This window comes from Nyctereutes procyonoides, unplaced genomic scaffold (assembly GCF_905146905.1).
Source record: "Nyctereutes procyonoides isolate TBG_1078 unplaced genomic scaffold, NYPRO_anot_genome, whole genome shotgun sequence".
NCBI classification, from domain to species: domain Eukaryota; kingdom Metazoa; phylum Chordata; class Mammalia; order Carnivora; family Canidae; genus Nyctereutes; species Nyctereutes procyonoides.
Window position 1 is genome coordinate 9970299 of NW_026575132.1, and position 26132 is coordinate 9996430.

Here is a 26132-nt window from a genome sequence, read left to right on the forward strand (position 1 = left end):
GGGAGTGGCAACTTCAGAAAAACGCAAGGTGCTTCTTTGAGTCCCAATAAGAACAGCAGCACTAGCTCACCTTTATTCCATCCTTAATCAATCACAAAGCCTCAGCTCTCTAAAATAAGAACAGCAGTTCTCATGTCCATTCCTCCCCAGCCTCAGTTTCCAAGGCTTTCCCATAACAAGATCCACTGTGATTCATTCCCATGCACTCTGGAATTCCAGAGACTTCCATAAGAAAGAGAAGCTACAGACTAAATTATAAGGAAAACTAGTAAAAAGTGAAGGAGATTTGGGGTACCTGGGTGGTTGAGTCAGTTAAGCATCTGACTTTGGTTCAGGTCATGATCTCAGGGTCCCGGGATTGAGCCCCCAGGATGAGCCCCTGTCAGACTCCTCACTCAGCAGGGAGTCTGCTTCTCCGTCTTCCTCTGCCCCTCTCCCTACTCATGCATGCTCTCTCTCTCTCTCTCTCTCTCTCTCATAAATAAATAAAATCTTAAAAAAAAAAAGTGAAGGAAACTCTTCCAGAAATTAGGAAGAAGAGGGTAGCAATCATATACCAGGAGGCAAGGAAGGACTTTGGAATTCCATACTGACTGAGATCAGAAAATGACACTTTGAAAGGAAGGGCTCAGCAAAATTCAGGTCAGAGGGGGTCTTTGTCAGTGAAGCACTGAGATACAAGGGGACGGCCGGGTGTGGCAAAGAACCACACAAACAAGAGCAGAGTCTGTCTTCAGTCCCACCGAATAGTAGAGATGGGCTGTGACTTAAACTTGGCATATAAATTTTTTTTAAGATTTTATTTATTTATGCATGACAGAGAGAGAGAGAGAGACAGGCAGGCTGAGGGAGAAGTAGGCTCCATGCAGGGAGCCTGATGTGGGACTCGATCCCAGGTCTCCAGGATTACACCCCAGGCAGAAGGCAGCGCTAAACCGCTGGGCCACCAGGGCTGCTGGGCATATAAATTTTAAACAGATCATAAAATGCCCTTCATTTGGTGACAGGTGGGATTCATGAACAACGGGCGAATCAAAGCTCTAGACATTGAGTGCTTCATTAATGGAGGATGCATGCTGGATGACTCTGAGCAGGTATGTGCATCAGAAACCAATAACATCCTTAATGGTGAATAGAAGGAAGAATTTCCAGATGAGTCTTTATGGAATATATTTCTTCAAGTACTTACTCAAGTTCCACAAGCAAACTCTGTACTTGACTTTTACAGGGAAAAAAAAACATATTGTCCAACATATTTTAATACCTCCTTTCCCTTCAGGTAACAGAATTTCTTATATTGAAGCTGGAAAATGCATATAAAATCCGTAACCTCAGGTTCCGGGGTCGTGCATGCATGACAAATTTACCATCTAATACAGCCTTTCGAGGATTTGGCTTCCCACAAGGAACCCTGATAACAGAATCTTGCATCACAGCTGTGGCAGCCAAGTGTGGCCTTCTGCCAGAAAAGGTAAGGTTGTAATCAAGGTCATAACCAACGTTGTCAAAGAAGCAGATGAGGTAGGGAACTAGCTACCCAAGGAAAGATCCTAGAAGAACCACTCAAATTAGCCCTAAATCAGATTTCAAGATAAATTAAGTGCTACCCAAAAGAAATGACTTTTCACTATCTTCCTACTTCCTTATGCAAACAACTTTCTGTTCCTTTCTTTCTTTTTTCTAACTTGTACAAAAATACTCTTTTTAAAATTCTAACCACATTGAGGTAAGTAAAGTAAAAAGTGAGCATCCCCTTTTCCATCCCATCATCCCTATTGGTCAAGAGTAGCTACTGTGAATGGTTCTATGTTTATTGTTGCAGCCTTCTGTATTCATACACACATACGTAAACATGGATGTATTTTGTATATATATATATATATATATATAGATATATAGAGAGAGAGAGAGAGAGAGGGAGAGAGAGAGAGAGAATTATTTACCAAAATGGGACCATGATAAGCATGTTATTCTGCACTTTACTTTTTCTACTTGACAGTAGGCCGTGGCCATCTTCCTGTGTCAGTAGAATGACCCACTTCATTCTTTTTCATAACTGAATAGTATTATGTAATATGGACGTACTGTAATTTGTTTAGCCACTCCACTATTGATACACATATATGTTGTTACGCAGTTTTGGCTATTAAAATGATGTTGCAAGAAACATCTTGGTACAGAAATACCAAAATATAGATGTGTTTTTGCCTTATTGTCTATCTCTGTACAATAAATTTATAGAAGTGGAATTGCCAGTACACTTGAAAACTTTTGAGAGATATACTGCCAAAAGAATACCCTCCAAGAATATTATTTTGTACAGTATCCTAGAAGGTGCATAGCATATACAGGATGCTAAACCAGAGAGAGGCAGACAGACACTGGCAATTGAGATAATTATTAATAACACCTTTCTAGCTTTCACACATTTCAATTAGACCCTACCCTACTTTTTACACTTCTCTTCCCTTTTTCCTCCGAATAGTCCCTCTGCTCTAGAGAGCACACAGTATATTGCCCTTTGAACCCCTTTGTCCCTAAGTTCAACAGAAAGGACCACCAGGTTTGTGATTGTCAGGGTACTTCCTATGCACAAGAAAACACCTACATACTGTACAATGAAGATAATAATTATCCTAAGAGAAGTCACATAAAGTGTTCTATGTGTACAAAGGAGAAACACATCACTTTGACTTGTGGGGAGGAGAGTCAGGAAGAACTTTCTGGAGAAGATAACACTTAAAGATAGGCCTTGAAGAATAATGGGCACAGATAATGGGAAGGTAATCTAGGCAAATGGAATGGCTCCAACAAGGAGAGGCAATCTTTTTGTGGTTCAGTTTCCTTATCTATAACACAAGGACGATGTGACTCACTACACAGAGTTCCTGCAAGAATCAAATGAGTTAGCACTTGTTGAAACATTTGTTTTCATAAACTGGATAGTATTATTCCAATGTTACTTCTGAGAATAATAATTCTTTTATTGTTACTAGAGTGAAATGGGGAGAATGAAGACTTCCTGGGCACGTCTCAGTGACTGAGATATGGCAGCAATACTATTCCTCTTTGGCAGAACCAATCTTCATTTAGGACAGTAAATCCTTGCTTTTTTTTTCTAAGATTTTATTTATGTATTCATGACAGCCACAGAGAGAGAGAGAGAGAGGCAGAGACACAGGCAGAGGGAGAAAGAAGCAGGCTCCATGCAGGGAGCCTGATGTGGGACTCGATCCCGAGTCTCCAGGATCATACCCCGGGCTGAAGGCAGCACCAAACCTCTGTGCCATCAGGGCTGCCCTAAATCTTTGCTTTTATATACAATATACCAACTCTTTTTTTATCCTCTGAATCTTGTAGGAAAAAAGGAGTATCTGCTTCCCTCACCCCTACAGCCTACTGCCCTGCAGGGACCAGTTACTACCATTACCCTCTATTTTCAAGAGGGAAAAACCCTATTAGTACATTGAAGAAGAGATAGGAAATAACTCCCATTATTTTTTTTTTAAAGATTTTATCTATTTGAGGGATCCCTGGGTGGCGCAGCGGTTTGGCGCCTGCCTTTGGCCCAGGGCGCGATCCTGGAGACCCGGGAACGAATCCCACATCGGGCTCCCGGTGCATGGAGCCTGCTTCTCCCTCTGCCTATGTCTCTGCCTCTCTCTCTCTCTGTGACTATCATAAAATTAAAAAAAAAAAAAGATTTTATCTATTTGAGAGGGAGCACAAGTCGGGAATGGAAAGGAGGTGAGGGACAGAGAAAGAGGGAGAAACAGACTCCCTGAGCAGCAGGGAGCCACCAGGGAGCTCAGTCCCAGGACCCTGAGATCATCACCCAAGCCGAAGGCAAATGCTTAACCGACTAAGCCCCCCAGGCACCCCTAACTCCCTTATTTTTTCAAAAGCACATGCTGTTCAAAGAAAGAAGAAACACCCTGTCTTCTCCCCACCAAAGTTTGTGTTTTAATGGGGAAGCTTTTCAAGTCTCTTTTTTACAGTCAGTTTCTGTCTTACTGTAACCATCAACTCAACTTCTCACCCATTTCAGATTAGGGAGAAAAACATGTACAAAACAGTTGATAAGACCATCTACAAACAAGCGTTCAGCCCTGAGACCTTGATAAGATGTTGGAATGAGTGTCTGGACAAGTCTTCCTTTCACAGCAGAAGAATGCAAGTGGAAGAGTTTAACAAGAAGAATTATTGGAAGAAGAAAGGCATTGCAATCGTCCCCATGAAGTTTTCAGTTGGCTTTGCTGCAACAAGCTATCATCAGGTAAGGCTTTCCTATGTGGTAAATAACCCTCAGGTCAGACGCACTTCTAGCCACATCAGCTCCTGTTGACTCTGGGAGAGTGCCACATTTTCCAGGTACCGAGCCCCTTCCTCCCCCAGCACCTGGGAGAAATGTAAAGAACTCTCCTGAGCAGAGTAACCACATCTGTAAGCACGTTCAACACAGCGCAGTAGAAAGCATGTCTCAGTGGCAGAAAATGGCATCAGCAGGCAGGCTGCCAGCATAACTGCCAGGTCACAGCAGCGTGACCACGACCACTACCCCACCCCACCCCGAACCATCCCTATCCCAAAGGGAACAAGAGCCCACAAGGCCTGTGGTGCTGAGCTCTCTGAGCCCAGAGGTTATGGCTTGGGCAGGAAATGGGCCTCGCCTGGTCTGTGCCCCAGACACCTCAGCTCTCTTTGGTGCCTGAAAGTCTAGCATGTTGTCCTGACAAGCTAGCTGTTTCCAGCCACCTCTCCCAGGCATCTGTGTCAATTCTAAAGGGAAAATGGAGGTACATGGTCCAAAAATCCTTCCGGGTAGATTTGCCAAAGGAAGAGGCCCCATCCAGAAGGGAGCAGGAAAAGTAGCAAATAGGTGAGTCCATTAAATAACACAAGACTGTTACAGACAAGTGTTCCTAGCAGTCCCAACAGGTCATATATGGGAATGCTGTTTAGAAACCTGGTTAATGTTATTGCCTCCCCATTATTGTCCACCAGAAGCAGAGGCTCCACAACGGGAAAAATCTTGTACACATTAGATTTCCCTTGTATATGTACCATTGAAAGCATTTTTCCACTTATACCCAACTACAAGCAGCCAATAGACACACACACATACACACATCACAAAAGCTGCCCTGTCCAAGGAAATCTTTCTTAGGGAATAAAGCAGATGCCCCAAAACCCTAAACAACTAGAGTCAGGTAGACTTGAGAAATTCCTTAGCCCTGCCACTTACTCACTGTGTAATATTAAGCAAGTCATTTAATCTCTCTGAGTCTCGGCTTCCTCAATTATAAAATAAGAGTAATTACCCTTTCTCCTAGGATTGATGAGGATTCAACAAGCTAAGAAACAAACGTAAAGCACTTGGCAGGGTTCCTGGAGCACTATATAGTTAGATCTCTCTCCCCCAGAGATCTCAGACACACCTCTCAGGGCTGCAGCTACTCCTACAGGCAGGATAAGACTCCCTGGCTGACGGAGTCACACTCCTATTCAGATCCAGCATGCCCATTCAATACAGAGGTGCGGAAAGGTTAACCGTTATACCTACGAGCCTGAACTAACTCAGCAGCTAGAGCATAAATGATTCTAGATATCCACCTGTGTGTTTTTTTTTCTCTGACACAAAATGTGTTTTTTCTGCACCGATCCCCCAACACCAACTAAGCCTGCAGCAATTCAGTTCAATTCTGACACTAACTTTAACCCCAAGTTAGCACAGACCCCACAGATCAAGGGCTAGTCTCACAAGACTGCCTCCATTTCAGACACCAGCAAAAGTGAGGTGCCCAAACTATTCACACTTCTGCCCAGGCAACTACAAATTCAGGGGTTTCGACTATCCTCCTCCCTTAGGTGTAATAATTTGCTAGAATGACTCACAGAGCCCAGGAAAGCACTTTACTTACTATTGGTACTAGTTTGTTATAAAGGATACTACCCATGAACAGCCACATGGAAGAGATGGGCAAGGTATGTGAGAGGGAGTGTGGGGCTGTCATGCCCTTCCCCTCTAGCTTGCCAGAAGCTACCTGAACCCTGTTGTTTCCGAGTTTTATGAAGGTTTCATTACATAGGCACAGTTGATTAAGTCATTGGCCATTGGTGGTTGAACTCAATCTCTAGTCCTTCTCCCCTCCCTGAAAGTCAGAGGGTGGGGCTGAAAGCTGGAACCCTTTAACCATGTGGTTTGTTTTTTCTGGCAACAATACCCAGTCCCCAGGAGCTGTCTAAGCTCCTCCCAAGAATTATCTGAACAGCAGACAAAAGACAGTAAATTCCCAGGGTTTTAGGACCACTGTGCCAAAAATCAGGGACAAAGACCATAGATTTATTTTTTATTATACAACACTTCTCCTCATGTGATGGCTGCCCCTCACCTAAACCACAGTCTACTCTCTGCCATCATCCATGGGAGCCAGCTTCTCACCTCGACACACACACACACACACACACACACACAAACACACACACAAACACACACAAATCCTTAAATCAAGCAATGACTTTAAAGCTCTATTTGGAAGGTCTCCAGCTTCTTCACAGAGTTCCAAATTGATGCATCCAAGAATCACCAGGCTAGGAGTTGAAATGTGTAATTTCAGGGCAGCTGATGACTCACAAAGCTGGAATACCTACTCTTCAAACTAGGCATGGGTAGCATTGTCAGAGGGAGTCAAAAGGCCCATGATGATAAATATTGTCACTAGCATCTCAAGCCTGGCTGCCCCAAAGCTCCTCCAAGCCACTCTGAGCCTCCAGGCATCTACAGACAGAATAAACTGAAGTCCTAATTCCTCCTCCTTCTCCTCCTCCCCCTCTTGGAATGAAAACTACCACATTTCCATTTGTCCAGTTCAACAAATACTTATTTAGTTCTCTGTGAGTCAGACTTGCTCTGACTTCTCTACAGGACACAAAACTGAATGAATCTCTCCATGAGACTCTCACAGAAGAGCTGGTCACCCCCTGTATTCATTTTCTGTGGCTGCCATAAGAAAGTACCACAGACTGGGTGTCTTACAGCAACCAGTTCTCCCAATTTATGCTCTCCCAGTTCTGGAGGCTTGGAGTTCAAAAGCAAGGTGTGAGCAGGGCAATGCTCCTCAGAAATCTCCAGAGAACCCTTCCTTGCCTCTTCCAGCTTCTGGTATCTCCTAGTGTTCCTTGGCTTGTGGCCATGCCACTCCGGTCTCTGCCTCCATCTTCACACGACCTTCTTTGCTCTGTGTCTTCACATGGCCTTGTATAAGGACACCAGTCATTGAATTTAGAGCCCACCATAATCCACTATGACCCCATCTTTATTAATTATGTCTGCAAAGACTCAATTTCCAAATAAGGTTGTATTCTGAAGTTCCAGGTAGACAGGAATTTGCAGGGGACACTACTCAGCCTAGTTCACCGAGAAGCAGGTAACTTATCCTTCCCAGATGGGAATGAGAAGTATTTGAGGAAGCTTTAACAGAACAGAGACCACAGATGTGGGTCTGAAGCCCGGGGAGCAGACCAGGAAGTGAGAACAGCGTAAGCATGAGCACAGGGCAGGAAGGAGCAGCAATCACACAAAGCAGGAAAAGACAGTGATGAACTGGGAAAATCTACTAGACCAAATCCTAAAAGGCCTCATACTGTAATGAGAAGCTAGGCTTTCCCATACAGACAGACAATGGGGAATTTTGCCCACCTTGCCCAGTAGTGACCCTTCCTCCCTTTCATGATTTCATTCAATTGTCCCTTTGGGGAACCCTTCCCCAAGCCTCTCAAAAGCAGCTGGATCTGTCCTCCCAGGACCCTAGGGCCCCTTATGCCATGCCCATTGTCTCACAGATCATTCTGCATTATAATGACTTGCTTTCCAACCTGTCCCCCCCGCTTACAGTGTGTGCTACTGTTTTGTTGAGGAAGAACCACATCTTGTTCACCTGTGTATATCCAGAGCTGAGCACAGGTTGGCACATAACATGTCAATGACTTAAGAAATGTTTATATGTTACCTGAGTGGTCAGCCAGAGCCTTTAAGCAGGGGAGTGACTTTCAAATAGTTGGAACCAATACTCATAACTCCTGAGTATCCAAAGAGGCTCCTATTAAAATCAGGTTCCTGGGACACCTGGCGGGCTCAGTCAGTTAAATGTCTGACTCTTGGTTTTGTCTCAGGTCCTGATCTCAGGCTCATGAGACTGAGCCCCAAGTCAGCCCCACATCAGGCTCTGCGCTCAGTGTGGAGTCTGCTTAAAATTTTTCCCCTGCTTCTCCCCCACCCCATGCCCCCCCACCACTCACGCTTGCTCGCACTCTCCCTCTCTCTTTCCAGGTTCCTTGGAATAGGAATGTTCTTTACAGGTGACTTTTGCACGGAACTAAGCTTCAGAATTCCACCAGGAAAGACTGCCCCTCTGACCCTCCTCACTCCGTGAGACCGGGGTGTCACTATCTTATTTGTTTATATTGAACCTCACTAAACTGAACTGTGCCTTCTGGGTTGTTTTACTAGGCAGCTGCCCTCGTTCATATCTACACAGATGGCTCTGTATTGGTCACACATGGAGGCAATGAACTAGGACAAGGTATTCACACCAAAATGCTACAGGTAAGCCACGTACAGTTAAGTCATTAATCTCTCTGTGCATTGTGGACATGACTGACTTTTGGACTAATCTTAGGGTGGATGATAGTTCCTTGTATCCAAGCCCTAAGCTCTTGGCTATTTAGTTGAAAAACTTCTTTCAAATCAAATAGAATGTCTAAAGTAGCAGAAGTCCCATGTATGTATAGATAGTCCTAGAGTGTGGCCAGGCTGTATGGGTGGAGGTGGTTGCTGATGAAAACACCACTAATGAGCCCCTGGAGTGCTGCGTAGGTGCCCCACGCAGGCTTTACCTAGAGTAGGAGTTTCTCAGGTTTTCTACTTTGAGACCAGTATGAACGATTTTTAAAGTTTGGGCAACAGCAGTAGGTTGCTATATACAATTTGGACAAGTAAGGACAAGTATGTCATCAAGTGCCATCATGCTATAATTTTTCAGGTATATTTTAACACACACATACATAACACAAAGTAGGAAGATATGAGCTCAAGAGAAAAAAGAATAATCCTTTAAATTGAATAACTATGATAAATTTGTTAATTATTATAGGACACATCTGCAGCTTCTTACTCTCCAGCCCATTAGCTCCTTTAGAATACAACCCCTATGTTCCCTAGAGTCCTAGAGGACTTCTCAAGTCTGGTACCTTTTAGCCTCATTTCCCTCCTTTCCCCAGCTCCTGCCACAGATACAGGCACAGGTGCCAGGTCCAGCTAGTCATGGCTCCTGAACTGACTGGCTGCAGGGACGGGTCCAGGGGGAAGGCATGTGACCAAGAGCCTTTCCTGGGACTGATGTGCAGATGCTGGCAGAAAAGAACTATCATTCCCTTATGGTTGTTTAGCTCCTATGCTGTAAACTAGGGGTTGTCAGAGGCAATTTTCCTGTGCCATCAAGAAAGCATGACTATTCTTGGAAATAATATAGCCATTGTAGAAAGAAAAACAAATGTGAGAGACAGCCAGAGGACTCTGAAGAAACCAGAGTCTTTAAAAAAAAGAAAGAAAGAAAGAAAGAAAGAAAGAAAGAAAGAAAGAAAGAAAGAAAGAAAGAAAGAAACCAGAAAGACTTAGATACTGATATATGTGACACTGGCTCCATCTGTCCTTCCCAAATAGGGAACCCAATAAATTCCCTTTGGCTCTTCATCATCAAGAATAAAACTGTCCTTTTTTTTTTTTTCATTTTGCCTCTTTCTGGGGAAACTTAGTCTTACAACAGCATTAGTCTGTAGATAAGCACTCAGGAACAGGTATATAACTGCAGACATCTGGAGAAACTGTTTTTGTCAAAACTAAAAGACAAGAGAAACCAAAATAATGCTTCTTCCCTTCCTTCCTCCCTTCCTTCCTTCACTCTCTTTCTTCTCTCTTTTGCATTCTTTGTGATTAAAAATCTTTCTTTTCACATGTGTCTGCTAGAGAAACTACAAGAAAAAGAACAGAACAGAGAACAGTGAAGAGCAAATGCAAAAGGAGTATAAACAAGAGGAAACAAATAAAAACAAAATTTAAAAAAAGAGAGAGGGAACAAATAGAAGACAATGGGAAGAATGGAAAGATAAGGTGGGAATGAGGGCAAGAGAGAAGACAGGCTCTCAGGGTCACTTGAAATTCATCTGATGCTTATACCAACAGATTCAGGACCAACCTCTGAACCAATCAGTCCAATCTCTCTCTTCCTGTCATTGCTACCAAATAAAACTCAGAAAAAAAGGAAGTCCTTAACATCCTAAACACTTTATTTTTATTTTTTATTTTTTATTTTTTGCTGGGCTTGAAAATATTTATTTTTCTCATAGGTGGCCAGCCGTGAATTAAAAATACCCATGTCTTCTATGCACATCTGTGAAACAAGTACAGCCACGGTGCCTAATACAATTGCTACAGCAGCTTCCATTGGTTCTGATGTCAATGGCAGAGCCGTACAGGTGCTTCCTCCTGTCTGTCTTTCCCTTCAGCACTTTTTCCATATTGCTGGTTTTCTTAGCTGGATACAAACATGAGCAGTTGGCTTCAGGGCAGTCATCTGTGGCACTAAACATAGGATAGGATAGCCAAACTGTCAGGAGAGGGTGCTAGTTTGAGTAAGCTAAACTGAAGTGACACATAGACACATAATACAGTGGCTCAAACACAACAAAAGTCCCTTTTATAACACGTAACAGTTCAGAGGGATCATTTGGTCATCAGGGCACCCTGGGATTTTTTTTTTTTTTTGGCACCCTGGGATTAATGGCAGTTCCTCCACCTTCAACATGTGACTTTCATGGTTGCTCTGAGGATCATCAGCAAGGAACATGCATGAGGTCAGACCTGGAAATGATCCAAGTGACTTCCACTAATCATCCACTAGCAGAACTAGTCTCAGGTCATGTCTACCTGCAGAGGAGGTTGGGGAAATGTGGAGTAGGATGCCATATTCCTGGCTACCATGGAACAAGGGGAGAATAAGGTTTGATGAGCAAGCAGTCTCTGTCCCTCGGAGACACAGAAAGAAGAAATCTGGGTACCAAGTAATGCAGAGCTGGGCAAGTTTCCTCTGACACAAGCAAGTTCTTGCAAGCAGGTAAGCAAGCGGAACCCCAGCCAAGTAGATATGGTTCAATTAAAGTGTCTACATCAGTGGAATTTTACCACAGCACTTACACTTACCCTTTGTACTTATTTTCAAACTATTTTTTTAATTGCTTAATTTTCACTTCTTCAGAATAGCCTGTGTCTTTAATATCCCTTAATTCAAATATCTGATCACATGTACTTTTGAAGCAATGTCATGTTTCTGTTATATACTGTCCACTTTTTCCCATTGGGATATTGTGGAGAGACATATTCTCAGAACACTACACTTATGCTACCAAAAGCAGCCACTTTCAAGTCCATCTGATTTTCATGGAGACAATTGTTAGAGGCTAAAAACCAGAGGCTCTTGCACTCAGAACAAATACACAGGACACTTCAAATTCATGAGACCCAGTTTGGGGTAGGATCGAAACGAAGATAGGAATAGCTCAGTGTTAATGGGAATTGTCAACCCTAACTAAGCATTAACCCATCTTCTAGAGTTTTATGTTTCTGTGTTAAGGATCAGAAATTTTGCAGATCTAGGTTATTATAAAGACAAACTTAGTTATTTTCTCACTTCGTATCCAAAACTAAGGCCTTCATTCCAGTAGTTTGATGGTGGATGTATAAACTGATGGGAGGATGGACAGAGAATTGACTAATATTTCAGACCCACAGAGATATTGGCATGTTATTGTTGCAGATTGGAAAGCACATATTGGAATGAAAATAAGATGTTTTGTTCCTTTTATGTTAATGGCTAGAAAATACAAAATAATGTGCAAGTCAAAAATGTAGAAAAAGAGAAGGAATTAAGAGCACAAATAGAAAGGGGACCTGAAAGTAGAAATTCAGTTGAGCCCGTATTTTCATAGGAAGTGAACCAGGGAGGTTTAAAAAAAAAAAAAAAAAAAAAAACAACAACAACCCTGCAGTAACTGATACTCTCCTCAAGGTCAGGGGCTGTGCTGTTCTTGTCTCTGTGTTCCCAGCATATTAATATCAAGCAGTCCATAAACATTCACTGACCTAATCAGTTATCAGTTACTCTTCTCCCATAAAAATCCTAACTACCGGGCTCTTCTCTAATGAGGCTTCACTTCTTTACCCCTTCAAGAATGCTTGTCAGATCCTTCTGAAACGACTTGAACCCATCATCAAGAAAAATCCAGAAGGTACTTGGGAAGACTGGGTAAGTGTTGCCCTCTGTTTGTGACTACAAATGAGAAAAGAATCCAAGGCAGTGCTGAGAACATCATGGCAGCATACAGCCACACCCATACACAGGCAGTTTTTCTAAGAGCGGATTTCTGCAAAAGGGCAGGATCACAAGAGGTTGAGGCAGCTGCCCCCATACTGTATACCAGGTACATGTGAGAGAGCGCACAAGGAGTAGCATCACTGAGAGGAGGAACGGAAAGTGTGTGAAGAACACCCAGAAGACCTTACCCACTCTGCTTAAATAAGAAGAGGGAAAGACTTGGCCTTCCTAAGCCACACACACACACACACACACACACACACACACACACCATGTTTTAAATGGGGAAGAGGAAAAAAAAATAATAAAATAAAATAAAATGGGAAGAGGAAAACTAAAAGGCCTAATTGCTATTAAATATGTCTGAAAGGAAATGACTCATCTAATCCAACTTCACAATGTCCTTTATCTTATCTCATTAGAACAGTTATCTCATACACGTACACTTATCAAGAGTTCTAACATTTAGAAACAAAGCCCATACCTTGTGAACTAAGCCCCTACATCACGGATGTGCAGTAGGAGTCTATTTATTTGTTTAATTCAGACATCTCAACCCAATCAGAAGGGAATTGTTAGTGTAACCAGCTGAGGAAAACAATATGACAATGAGTTCTATTATTGGTAACAAAGCATCAGCAACAATTATCAAATGTCAATTTTGATACAGGGAATACTTTCATTTTCACCTCTCAGATGATGTATCTAAAATACTCTGACTAAATATGCCCATTCTGCAGATAGAAGCTGCTTTTGAACAAAGAATCAGTCTTTCGGCCACTGGATACTTCAGGTAAAAATTACAATCATGGGAAGACCTGGGTGGCTCAGTGGTTGAGCATCTGCCTTTGGGTCAGGTTGTGATCCCGGGGTCCTGGGATCGAGTCCTACATCGGGCTCCCCACAGGGAGCCTGTTCTCCCTCTGCCTATGTCTCTGCCTCTCTCTGTGTGTCTATCATGAAGAAATAAATAAAATCTTCTTTAAAAAATTACAATCATGTCTGGGCTTAGCTGAGAAAATATGAGGTGACCCAATTGCTCTGGGGTTTAGGTCCCTTATTTGTAAAACAAGTTTTTATTATGTGATCAATGAGGTCCCTTCTAAGCCTAAAATTACATGATTTTATGTAAGCCTTTGAACTATGTCCAAAGAAATATTAAATAATAAAGATACCCTTATTGGGTAAAAAGAAAATTTTTAATATGACTTAGAACACCTCATCATCATTTACTATTCATTGTTGAGTAGTAAAAAAAAAAATATATCATTATTAGAAATAACTTCCAACTCAGCTTTACAAATCTCCCTCCCATTACCCTAAAACCTTTCTGTTTTGAATCTCCTCTCTGGGCAGGAAGAAACAAGTAGGATGATCATCACCAATCATCATTTGTGCAGTTTCTGTCTGTGGGAGGCTCTCAATCAATTCATGTTAATTGAATGAAGCACAAGGAGAACTGATTGTCAAGTTCAGGAAGTGTATGACATCAGTTTTATAATCTAGTGAAACAAGTGACCAAACCAAACATACACATACAGAGAGAGAGAGAGAGAGAGAGAACAATAATACAATTTTCTCATGAAGAAGGAAGGAAAAAAGAAGGCAACAGCCCAGCCCAGTGCCCTGTACTTGAGTTCTGAATTTCTGAGTTCAGTTACCCAAGAAGAGAGCAAATCAGCCCACGAGCTGAGTATATCTTCAGCTTATACATTGCCGCATTGAATTTACGTGTCCCCTTTTTTTAAGCCCTGAATTATCATCAATTCCCCAATGAGTTGGGCTAGCACAATGTAGAGGGTCCCTTTGGGAATGATGATAAAATTCAGTTGAGGTTCTCAATCCACAGAGCTAAAGCTCAAACCCTAAATGATGGATACAGACACACTGGGAGGTCCACATCAAAACAGTCAGTTGGATTCTTTCTGTTCTTGGCATCCTAACTGTAGCACAGAGTATCCTCTTTAAATGGAGGCATCTGCTGGTGTGTAATTAGCTAGGTTGGAAATACATGCAGTAGTTTAAATGAGCTTAAAAAGCAGTTGAAATAAATATCAATAAAATGAATTACTATCATAAAACTTTAATAACTTTTAACATGAGTCAACGTTGTTTGCAACCGCACCACCACCGCCACCCCCAAGTTGAGAGGCTTGTTTTCTCCCATCAGGGGCTACAAGGCCTTCATGGACTGGGAGAAGGGAGAAGGAGACCCTTTTCCATACTACGTCTATGGAGCTGCCTGTTCAGAGGTTGAAATTGACTGCCTGACGGGAGCTCACAAGGTAAGCCAAATATAACTTTCCTCTTGGCAAATTAAAAGAACAACCACAAAATTGTGTTGTACAAGTAGGCCAATTTCATTGTGTAATGCCTGTACAATAAGAATAGGATTTTTTTCAGTTCCTTGGGAATGTCTCACAATCCAGCCTCATTCTGAATTTCCACTTAAGAAGTAGTCAGGAAGGCATTGCTCCTAACAGTGGCTGGTAGTTGCCAGAGGTAGGTGGTAAGGGCGTTGATGAAGGGGTAGGGAGGTCAAAAGGTACAAACTTCTAGTTATAAAATAATTAAGTCATGGGGATGTAAGGTACAACTTGGAGACCATAGTTAATAATACTTTATTGCATATTTGAAAGTTGCTAAAAGAGTAGATCTTAAAAGTCTTCATCAGATGAAAAAAAAATTTTAACTACACGTGGTGATGGTAACTATGTTAACTAGACTTACTGTGGTGGTCATTTTCTAATACATACAAATATCAAATCATTATGTTATACACCTGAAACTAACGTTATATGTCAATTATACCTCAAAAAATTAAAGTTTAAAAATTTTTTAAAGAAGTAAGCAAAAAAGAATAGTTCATGACAGCCTAAAATGCATTGTTTTTAATTCCATTTCAGACAATAAAATTGCCTTCCAAAGTTTTTGCAAAAAATAAAAGGATCTGTTCCTAAAGTGAGGTCAAGTTATCTAATCTGAAGGAAAACGTCATTTAGTAAATTGTCTTGAGTAAACAATTGACAGTACATAGCAATGTGATGTTTCTCTAAAGCCAGTTTCCCAAGAGTACTGCTGTCCTTAACAATATAGATGGAGGATGGATGTGAAAATAATTTTTTAAGTTCACTAAAATTAATCAAGCATCCTGCTTAAGGCAGAGAGTCATATTTAATCAAAAGTTAACAACTTCCACTATAAAAGGTAAGCCCATGAATATACCCCAGGTATTCTTGGAATAGAGATTACAGAAACCTTAAGTAGAATATAGTATATACAGTAAGAGACTCTTAACTCTAGGAAACAAACTGAGGGTTGCTGGAGATGGAGGGATGGGGTAACTGCGTGATGGGCATTAATGAAGGCACATGATATAATGAGCCATGGGTGTTACATGCAGCTGATGGATTACTGAACTCTACATCTGAAACTAGTGATACACTATATGCTAATTGAATTTAAATCAAATAAGTTATAAAAAAAAGAATATACTATATCCAAAATATAGAAATTGTTGGGAAATTTAGAGAATGGACCAATGACACATCTAAATTCCATACACAGGTTATTCCAACATCATCTTGAACCATCTTACCTGAAACTAGAAATAGTCAATTTATGTAAAACAGGAATGAATTTGCAAATGCTGACTTGCAAATCTTATCAAAATATCTTTGATTACCCCATTGTTAGTAAATTTGTCCATCACTTAAATTCTATATAAATAAGATATAAAATACAGGGGCACCTGGGTGACTCAGTCAGTTATGCATCTGCCTTTGGCTCAGGTCATGAGCCCAGAATCCCAGGTCATGAGCCCAGCATCAGGCTCCCATTCAGTGGGGAGTCTGCTTCTCCCTCTGCCCCTCCCTCCCCCTCATGCTCTGTCTCTCACTCACTTTCTCTCTCTCAAATAAATAAATAAAATCAGGATGCCTGCTGGCTCAGCAGTTGAGCATCTGCCTTTGGCTCAGAATGTGATCCCGGAGTCCTGGAATCGAGTCCCACATCAGACTCCCTGCACGAAGCCTGCTTCTCCCTTGCCTATGTCTCTGCTTCTCTCTCTGTGTTCGAATGAATGAATGAATTAATTAATTAATTAATTTTAAAAATCTTTAGAATTAAAAAAAGGATAGAAAATACAGTAAATGAAGGGATGCCTGGAGAGCAGTTGGCCTCACATCCCACTTGAGTTCATCCTTAGGATATATCATATCCCCATTTTCATTCTAGATCATTGTAAAGAAGTAAACTCATAAAATTAGGATCACAGATTGTTCGTATGATTATTTTATGTTTCCTAATATTTTTTACATCATGGTACACATAGATAATGATAATATTGATACAGCACACTTTTGCAAACAAGGAAGTCATGTTGGCAAGTGACCAGCCTAAGAATCCTGCCCCAGATCCCACAGAAGTCCAAGTGTCAGTGTCCTGACACACCTGTAATCCATTCAAGGCTCCAAACTCAGTGGAAAGCTGTTTTTAATTTTTTTTAAGATTATTTATTTGAGAGAGAAAGAACATGAGCAGGAAGATGGGCAGAAGGAAAGGGAGAAGCACACTCCCCACTGTGCAGGGAGCCTGATATAGGGCTTGGTTCCGGGACCCTGGGATCATGACCTGAGCTGAAGGCAGGTGTTTAACTGACTAAGACACCCAAGCACCCCTGGAAAGCCGTTTTTAGAAATCAACTAATTTTCTGATCCTCCACCCTGAAGGTGGTTGCCAGATTTGTTGCTAACAAATAAAAATACAGGATGGCTGGTTAAATTTGAATTTCAGATCAACAACAAATAAATTTCTGATATAAGTATGCTCAATGCAGGGTTGGGACATACTTATTTTACCTGGCAATTCTATCTGGTGGCCTTGATATAAATCTCTGAAGAGACAAATCTCATGGGGGTCTTCCAGAATTTATGATAAAGTTAAAATCTGGTTGTCCCTGTGCCTTCCTTGTTACTGTTTAAGGTTCAGTCATTTTGGTATCACTTCAGCCCTTGAAATAATTTATTCCTTAGGGAGGCAAAACTTCCTTTAATTAAAGGGAAATCAGAGAAATTAAATGACAGGCCTGTTACTACTGGATATTTATGGTCGTTGAACCAGAATATATGCCAATCCCATTAGTGCGTATCTATCTCTTCCCATTGTACAACACCCCTAATGCAAAATATACCAGTTTTTCAGATGGAAGTAAAGGCCCACTCTGAGGTGTGTCCAATCTGCTGCCTTATCTGTTGAGAATAAATGAAGGCTGGTCCCAATGTCCATAGAAGCTTGTCTGAGAGGTCAACATTTGAGTCAAAAAAGAACTGCCGATATCCAAAGAGCTAGATAGAAAGTAGGAGCCCAGCTAGTAAGCCCAAGCAGAGAATCCTGATATTGTCAGAACAAGCGCATGGGGGCAGGAAGAAAGTCCAGAGATATTCCCAAGATAGACCACTGGCATTTTGGGGCTTTCTGTGGCTCCTAAACAACCTATCTGCATGCCAAAACATAAGGGCCAAATTAGTGCGATGTTTCTTGGGAAATTAAGTAAATTAGAATAGTCAAAGTTGGTCTCAACATTTTCCCTTTATATGTTCCAAGACCTTTCAATCTCCAATTTCATACATGCCATAGCTATATGACTTCCTCAGTAAAACAGCAATAATACCACCTACATCAAATCATCATGAGGACTAGATGAGCTCATTAATTGTATTAGAACAAGAAACCCAGGTTTAGAATCAGATGAACAACCAGGATCAACTATTTACTAAGTGACACTCAAAGGCACTAACATACCATGGACTTTGGAGTCACTTAGGAGAAGTCAAAACCATGATGACAAAAGATCTTCTGGGGTCATCGACATTCCTGGTGCTAAAGTTGAAGAGTTTGTCAGATTTCTTACCACCCCTAATATTGATGAGGTTCAGTGCCATGTTAATTTACCAGCAGGCATTCTGAAATACCTGGAGACCTTTTTAATAAACTTTAAGATGATCTTTTTAATTTAAGTTTTTATGGTGAGGTAATTTTCATTTTTTGGCAGAAAATCAGAACAGACATCATCATGGATGCATGTTGCAGCCTAAATCCCGCCATTGATATTGGGCAGGTAGGTGCTGGCCCACTGAGATGGATGCCACTTCCTGAAAAGTCATTGCAGGATAGGTAAGTACTTCTAAAAAGCATAGAGTATCACAGAGTTTGACATTTCCCCCTTTCAGGTTGAAGGTTCCTTTATTCAGGGAATGGGCCTGTATACCACTGAAGAGCTGAAATATTCCCCAGAAGGTGTTCTGTACTCTCGAGGCCCAGATGAGTACAAAATTCCAACCATCACTGACATCCCAGAGGCGTTCAATGTCTCCCTGTTGCCATCATCACAAACTCCACTAACCATCTATTCATCCAAAGTAAGGCCCCAAACCTACTGTTGTGCAATGTGATTGGTCAAGTTGCATGGTAAATGAAAGCAGGTGAACAAAGTAAAAAATAATGTCAACCTGTATTAGGACTGACTCACAAAAGACTGTCAGGATTTGGGGAAGAATCACCTAGAGAAAAGTGAGATTCAGGGAGGATAAGTGATCTCTTCCCAATGGCCATCCTCAGCCACTTTATTTATTAATATCCTCTTTCACTGGAAATGCTAAAATTTTGTGAAAAGTTCTGATTTAATAGAATAATATTTTCACCTAAACTTAAGACTAAAATATTAAATGGGATTGAAGGCATGATACTCCTGAAATCCTGGGAAGGAGTGGCAACATGGGAAGAAGCCTGGACTGAGACCTCAGTGGACCTGGGTTCTCAGCCTAGCCTTGCCAGCTCCGTATGATTGTAGATGAATCACTGACCTCTTGGGGGCTCACAGTCCTCATCCATACCCAGAAATGGATCTAGAATAGTGTTTCTCAACTGGTCTCCAGGGTACATTTGGCAATGTCTGAACACATACCTGGTTGTCCCAACTGGGGTTGTGGAGGGAGGAGATGTTCTTACTCTGGGTAGAGAGGCCAAGGATGCTGCTCAATAGCCTTCAATGCACAAGACAGCCCCCACAACAAAGAATTACCTGGCCCAAAATGTCAGTGGTGTCAGGAAGCAAAGACACAAACCGTTAGTAATTGCCAAAGTAATGGAGTTGCAAATTAAAATAAAAGTCAGCATTTATTTCCATTGCTGTATGCAGATTGTGTGAAAATCACTCTCAGAATAGAAACTTCCTTTAGGTTTGAGATGTATTGTTAAAATTTTCGTTCATGTCTTTTAGGAGACTTCTTACTAGGGGTGACAAATTGATATAAAAAAAATGAGTTCATGTAAATTGGCTGAAATTTTATCATTTCCAAACTGGAACCCACTTTCAGCCTAGGAACTTTCTCTGGGCAGATGGTGAGGGAGCTGGGAGGTGGAGGGGTGGGAGGTGCAAATATGAAAGGAAGAACAATCAGCATCACCTTTGGATTCTCATTAGGCTGAAAATCACTCAAAGAGCAGCCTTCAAGCCACCAAGAGCAATAGAACAGGCAGGACTGTGAGTTCTATGGTTGTGGCCAGCCACTCAGAGGTGGACCCTATGATGAAAATCATGGGTTTACAGGTCCCCCATGGAGTGTACTATGTAATAATAACAGGGACTGACCATGCTAGGTGATTTTGTACTTCCTGAACTTATAATACCCTGTAATGTTGATATCATTGCCTGAATTTCACTGATAAAGGATCAGAGGCTCAGAGAGATAACCTCACCCAGAGAAACAGAGAGAGTAAGGGCCAGCGTTCAAACTTAATGTCTCTAGCTCAGGGTTGCAAATTGGGAGCCCACTGGCTGAATCCAGGCTGCAGATGTGTTTTCTGGGATCTACACAGTATTTTTAAAAATCAGGGAATTGTAGGGGCTCCTGGGTGGCTCAGTCAGTTAAGCCTAATTCAAGGTTTTTTGTTTTTTGTTTTTAAGAATTTATTTCTTTTTTCACGAGAGACACAGAGAAAGAGGCAGGGAGAAGCAGGCTCCTTGTGGGGAGCCTGATGCAGGATCCAATCTCAGGACCCTGGGATCACAACCTGAGCCAAAGGCAGACACTCAACCACTGAGCCACCCAGGTGCCCCTAGCAACCAACTCTTGATTTTAACTCAGGTCATGATCTCCGGGTCCTGGGATTGAGCCCCTCGATGGGCTCCATGCTCAGCAGGGAGTCTTCTTGAGATTTTCTCTCTCCCTCTGCTCCTCCTCTCTCTCTCTCTCTTTCTCAAATAAATAAATAAGTCTTAAAAATCAGGGAATTGTACATTAAAATAAGAATATCTAAATTGTCTTGAAAACTTAGATGATCTGGTCATTTTGGTAACATTCTTAGAAGGCATTGATTAGCTTTAGACAGCATATGAGGGTATCTCCACTTCACCATAATTTCCACTTTTCCTTGCTGTCCTCCAACTGCCCACATCACTCATTTATATTACCTGACCATTCCTTGCAGATAATAGGCTTGCAACCCATTGTCTGGTACCCAAGTCAATACTCTTCTACTAGAATACCCTACCTCCCCTGATGCTGGAGTCATAATGAGGCATTTTTCTTTACTCATGAGGTTGGCCATTGCATGTGCTTCTCTAAATAGGATAACACACACACACACACACACACAAGGGGAAGTTCAGGTGGTACTGGGATTTTTCAGAGTACGCAAGCTTCATTCAGTCAATAAGTCAGTGAACAAATATTTATTGAGAATTATTGTGAGCAAGACACTGTGCTAGGATTTGGGCATGAAATGGTGAATAAAGACCTGGGCCCTGAAATATAGCATAGCTTGTAGAATAGTGTAGAAGATTCTAAAACAAATGTGCTCTCTTGCAGGGGCTGGGGGAATCTGGGATGTTCTTGGGGTCATCTGTGTTCTTCGCCATCACTGATGCTGTGGCCGCAGCACGCAGAGAAAGGGACATAGCTGAGGACTTCACAGTGAAGAGCCCAGCAACGCCAGAATGGATTCGAATGGCCTGTGCAGATCGGTTCACAGAGATGGTATGGAATTATTGTTTATTTCCCTAAAAAGCAATTTTTCTACCTGTCATTTCTTAGACGTCTAAGGTAAAGTAGACTTTATAATCTGATCAAATTATAAAGTCAAATTATAAAATATAAGCTAACCAAATTATAAGAGGATAAAAATAAATCACGCAAATATGCTTTGTAAATGTAGCAATTTTAAATTTTTGAAAAGCATTTCTCCATCTGTTATTTAATTTGATTGTCTTGGCAACTCTGAAGTAGGATGATTTATCATGCTTCAAACACTAACAACTAAATATGAAACAACTGGATAATTTCATTGAACCATTATAAATATTTCCTCCCTCTATCCTACCTAATCTATCCTACTCTTCAAGAAAATCAAACACAAAAAAATAATCCATGTGTCATGTAGCTGTATTTGATAATACACTTTCCACGTTCCCTATACAAACACAGAATACACAGTCTACCTTTCCTTTAGAAATAACAGGATCTTATTACCAGTTCCACTTTTCCACTTCATTCCACTTCACGACAAGGCTCCCAGCCCAGGAGACAGAGGACTGAGGAGTTATCTGCTAGATGCACATGCACGCAGCAATCCAAACCTGCTGACTATTGCAGATACAACACGTTGGTGAGGTCACCGAGCCCATCTGTGCCCATGTCTTCATAGGTTCCTAACATAAATAATAACACTAGTTAGCAATGATTGAACACTGTCCTAAATATTTTACACAAATTATTTCATTAGTCATTACTGTAACTCTATCAGGTAACTAGTATTATTTTCTTCATTTTACTATTGAGGAAATTTTGCCCAAAGTCAAGATTCAAACCCAGACTTGTCTGGCTTCAGTTTAGTATATGCCCTCTTAGAGAGAAAAGAATTTATTTTCTACCTCTTAAAAGAAATTTCTATTTTCATAACTATTTTACAAGAAGCTTAAATACTTAACTGACCTCTTCAAAACATCCAGCCACAGAGTGAAAGAATAATGGGACCCAGGATTTGGGAATTCTGCTTAACAGGAAGTATCATGATTACAAATTTCCTTCCCTTACGTGATCCAGTCCTCTTCCCATTTCCGAGTCTGACTCAATATCCCTTGTACTCCAGTGGTACCAACCACCACCCTGTATTTCCCACCAAGTGTCCCAGCAATAGCTCTGCCCCCTAGGCTGCCCCTCACCTAACTGCACTATCCACAGAAGGGTTACAATCACCTGCCTCAGGTCAGTCCTGCTCAGCTGGCCACAGTCAGGGAAGCAGCACTCTTCTACTGCAGGGACCCCTTCCCTGAGCTGACTTGGGCCTAGAGGGCCATGTCCACCCCCTCCCAGGAGCAATGATCACACGGTAACTGCAGGTTCACATGGTCTCTACACCAACACGTAAGCAATCCCTACCTTTCGAAAAATATTCTCAGTTGTCTTTTTCAGTAATAAATATCCTTTCCCAAAATGGGGCAGATCAGCAAAACCACAAACACAGCAACAGGTTCTAATCTTCCTTTCTTGTCCACACTGGACTTTGTTGGTCTTCAAATGGCCTGGCTCCCAAAAAGCGAACTCCTTCATTTCCAAGTCTTTGGGCCATTTTTAATAGTTGGGTTACCTGGCAAAGTCACTCTGTCACATGCAATGGTAAGAGGTGAGCCACTTGGATTTCATCTACCATTTGGGACTCAGCCCGCCAGGTACCTTGTCCGTGGGAAGGGGCCATAAGTCCGATAGTTTCTTGATAAGACTAATTTATTATGTCTTCACAGATATAAATCATCTACTAATTTGTATACCCATCAATCAAGTGCTCAGGGCCAATGTGAGAGTAGCCTCACATTTTCTAAAATAGCATCTTATGTTATAATCTAGATTTGTTATGATAAACCTCATTTGAGTAACATGTATTATTTTTTATCTTCATGAAAGTAACACATCGGGGATCCCTGGGTGGCTCAGCGGTTTGGTGCCTGCCTTCGGCCCAGGGCATGATCCTACAGTCCCAGGATCAAGTCCCACATCGGGCTCCCTGTCTGGAGCCTGCTTCTCCCTCTGCCTGTGTCTCTGCCTCTCTCTATCTGTATCTCTCATGAATAAATAAATAAAATCTGAAAGAAAGAAAGAAAGAAAGAAAGAAAGAAAGAAAGAAAGAAAGAAAGAAAGAAAGAAAGAAAGAAAGAAAAGAAAGAAAGAAAGAAAAGAAAAGAAAAAAGAAACACATGTCCATTATGGAAAAGTAAGAAAATGTCGCAAAGAATAAGATGAATGTTAAAATCAGCTAATCCCACTAACCAGAAATAACCATAAAAAATTTGGTATTATATATATATATATATATATACATATATATGTGTATATATATATATACACACACAACACTTGTAATCAACTTTTAATTCATAATTATTTATATGTACAATGTACCTTATATACATACTCATTTTCCAAAATTGAGATATCCCTGACATGAATGCTTAAAAAGATTTGAACAGTATAATTGGGAGTGATTTCATTTTTTTTTGAAGATTTTATTTATTTACGACACACACACACACACACACACACACACACACGGGGGAGGGGGCAGAGACACAGGCAGAGGGAGGAGCAGGCTCCATGCCAGGAGCCTGACACGGGACTGGATCCCGGGTCTCCAGGATCACGCCTCGGACCAAAGGCAGATGCTCAACCACTGGGCCACCTGGGCGTCCCTGGGAGTGACTTCATGATGAGAGTATGGGCTTCTTCAAATTCTTTTTTTTTTAATATTTTATTTATTTATTCATGATAGTCACACAGAGATAGAGAGGCAGAGACACAGGCAGAGGGAGAAGCAGGCCCCATGCAGGGAGCCTGACGTGGGATTCGATCCCAGGTCTCCAGGATCGCGTCCCGGGCCAAAGGCAGGCGCCAAACTGCTGCGCCACCCAGGGATCCCAACCCTCCTTCTTCAAATTCTTGACAAGACTTCAGGGAGAGATTCAAGAGTTTCTCTGTTTTGACCTGTAGACATCAAGAGCAAGAAGATGACCAGCAGCCAGCCTTGAGCGGGGCCTCCCAGGGGAAGCAGAAAGGAGGAAGTCCTGACTCTTGGTTTAACAAAGACACGGAACACAGATTCTTCTGCCACTTCCTGTCACAGGACATGGCAATACTCTGTGATCCATATTGTACCACAAAGCAGGTGCCAGGCATTGTTCTGGGTGCTGGGAACTCAGAAGTGGATGAAACACAGACAGCAGGCACTCCCTTTGCGGGGCTCACTTTCTAGAGACCCTAACCTTCCATCTCTCCCGCCTGGGTCCACGCAGCCCCCTCACTGGTTTCCCTCTACCCCAGTGCAGCCACGTATTTGTGGTGTGACAAATATGATCATGTCACTCTAGCGTGCACTCAAGGTGACAAGGTGCCCGTTGCTCTTAGGATAAAGATATAACTTTTTAACTTGCCCCACTGAGCCTATAACCTGCAGAGCCCAGCGTGGCCAGCTTCACCCACTTGTGCAGCCATGCATGATACCCTACCCTGCCCTCTCTCTGAATACTTGCCGCCTTCTGCTTCTCGTATCAAGGACAGAGGCCTCCACCAAGCTCTGCCTTCTGCTTGGAACCATCTTCTTCCTTTTCCTAGGCTAATCCCTACTCACCTTTCATATTTTTTTAATTCTTTTATTTGAGAGAGAAAGAGATAGTGACTGAGAGCACAAGTGAAGAGGAGAGGGAGAAGCGGGTTCCCCACTGAGCAGGGAGACCAATGTGGGGCTCAATCCCAGGATCCTGGGATCAGGACCTGAGTCAAAGGCAGACACTTAAGCAACTAAGCCACCCAGGTGCCCCAACCTTTCATATTTTTAATCAAATTCAAGAAATTAATTCACTACTTTCCTTTTTGCATATTTTGAGGTACCAGGAGTATACTGGTGAACCAGACTCATGAGAATTGCTCTCAAGTTGTTTACAGTGCAGCAGGGGAGAAAGACAATTAGTGTGAATTATAAGTGCTTAGCTGACTCTGGGTTATGCCTGTACATCAGTAGAACAAAATTTTTCTAACTTAGCCTTAACCTTTTCTTAAAGTCAAAGAGGTCATAGATTTGGCCCCAGCTTTGCTCATTCATCATGCAATCATTCACTCATTTTTCCATGCGCCAGGCAGTGCTGGGGAACTAAAGAAATAGTGAGCCAGTCAGTCACTGCCTGTATGGAGCTTACATTCTGGAGAAACCAGACAGTAAACAAGTAAACAAACACACAATATAATTTCAGTAATAAACACTGTGATAAATACTGTGAACAGGCTTAACTGACCTGGTGACTCAGTTGGTTAATCCTCTGCTTGGTCATGATCCCAGGGTCCTGCTGCTTCCCCCAGTCATACTTGCTCTCTCTAATGAATAAATAAAATCTTTTTAAAAACGTTTTTTTAATTTTTAAAATGTTTTAAAAGAATAGTTAATGCAAAGGTCCTGTGGCAGTTTCATTAGATTGAAAGTAGCATGGGACAAAGCAGCCCTCGAAATGGCCTTACCTTTTAAGTCTGTGATAGTGTTAGAAAAAACTTGTAACTAAAAAGCTACAGTTGTTGTTCTTCCTGGCATAGAGATAGAAGAAATAAAAATGGGTGCCTGGGTGGCTCAGTCAGTTAAACATCCAACTCTTGATTTCATCTCAGA

The 26132-nt window shown here is 41.7% G+C and overlaps 1 protein-coding gene and 1 long non-coding RNA gene across 3 annotated transcripts in view; one reads left to right on the forward strand and one right to left on the reverse strand.

Moving 5' to 3' along the window:
* LOC129522704 (aldehyde oxidase 2) overlaps positions 1 to 26132 on the forward strand; it is a 78996-nt gene that overhangs the window by 43761 nt on the left and 9103 nt on the right. The window contains exons 24-34 of the mRNA XM_055345004.1: positions 1008 to 1094; positions 1280 to 1471; positions 4049 to 4276; positions 8510 to 8605; positions 10405 to 10533; positions 12285 to 12359; positions 13169 to 13221; positions 14599 to 14713; positions 18481 to 18546; positions 18659 to 18847; positions 21299 to 21466. Coding sequence (XP_055200979.1) covers positions 1008 to 1094; positions 1280 to 1471; positions 4049 to 4276; positions 8510 to 8605; positions 10405 to 10533; positions 12285 to 12359; positions 13169 to 13221; positions 14599 to 14713; positions 18481 to 18546; positions 18659 to 18847; positions 21299 to 21466 — 1398 coding nt within the window. The remainder of the gene's footprint in view (positions 1 to 1007; positions 1095 to 1279; positions 1472 to 4048; positions 4277 to 8509; positions 8606 to 10404; positions 10534 to 12284; positions 12360 to 13168; positions 13222 to 14598; positions 14714 to 18480; positions 18547 to 18658; positions 18848 to 21298; positions 21467 to 26132) is intronic.
* On the reverse strand, positions 21306 to 25812 carry LOC129522705 (uncharacterized). 2 transcript variants are annotated; one of them, XR_008666959.1, is made up of 3 exons: positions 25768 to 25812; positions 21959 to 22137; positions 21306 to 21441 (listed from the first exon to the last, which is right to left on the reverse strand). It is a non-coding gene; the product is annotated as an uncharacterized LOC129522705 (long non-coding RNA). The 2 variants fall into 2 exon arrangements; XR_008666958.1 differs by lacking the exon at positions 25768 to 25812 and adding an exon at positions 22868 to 23143.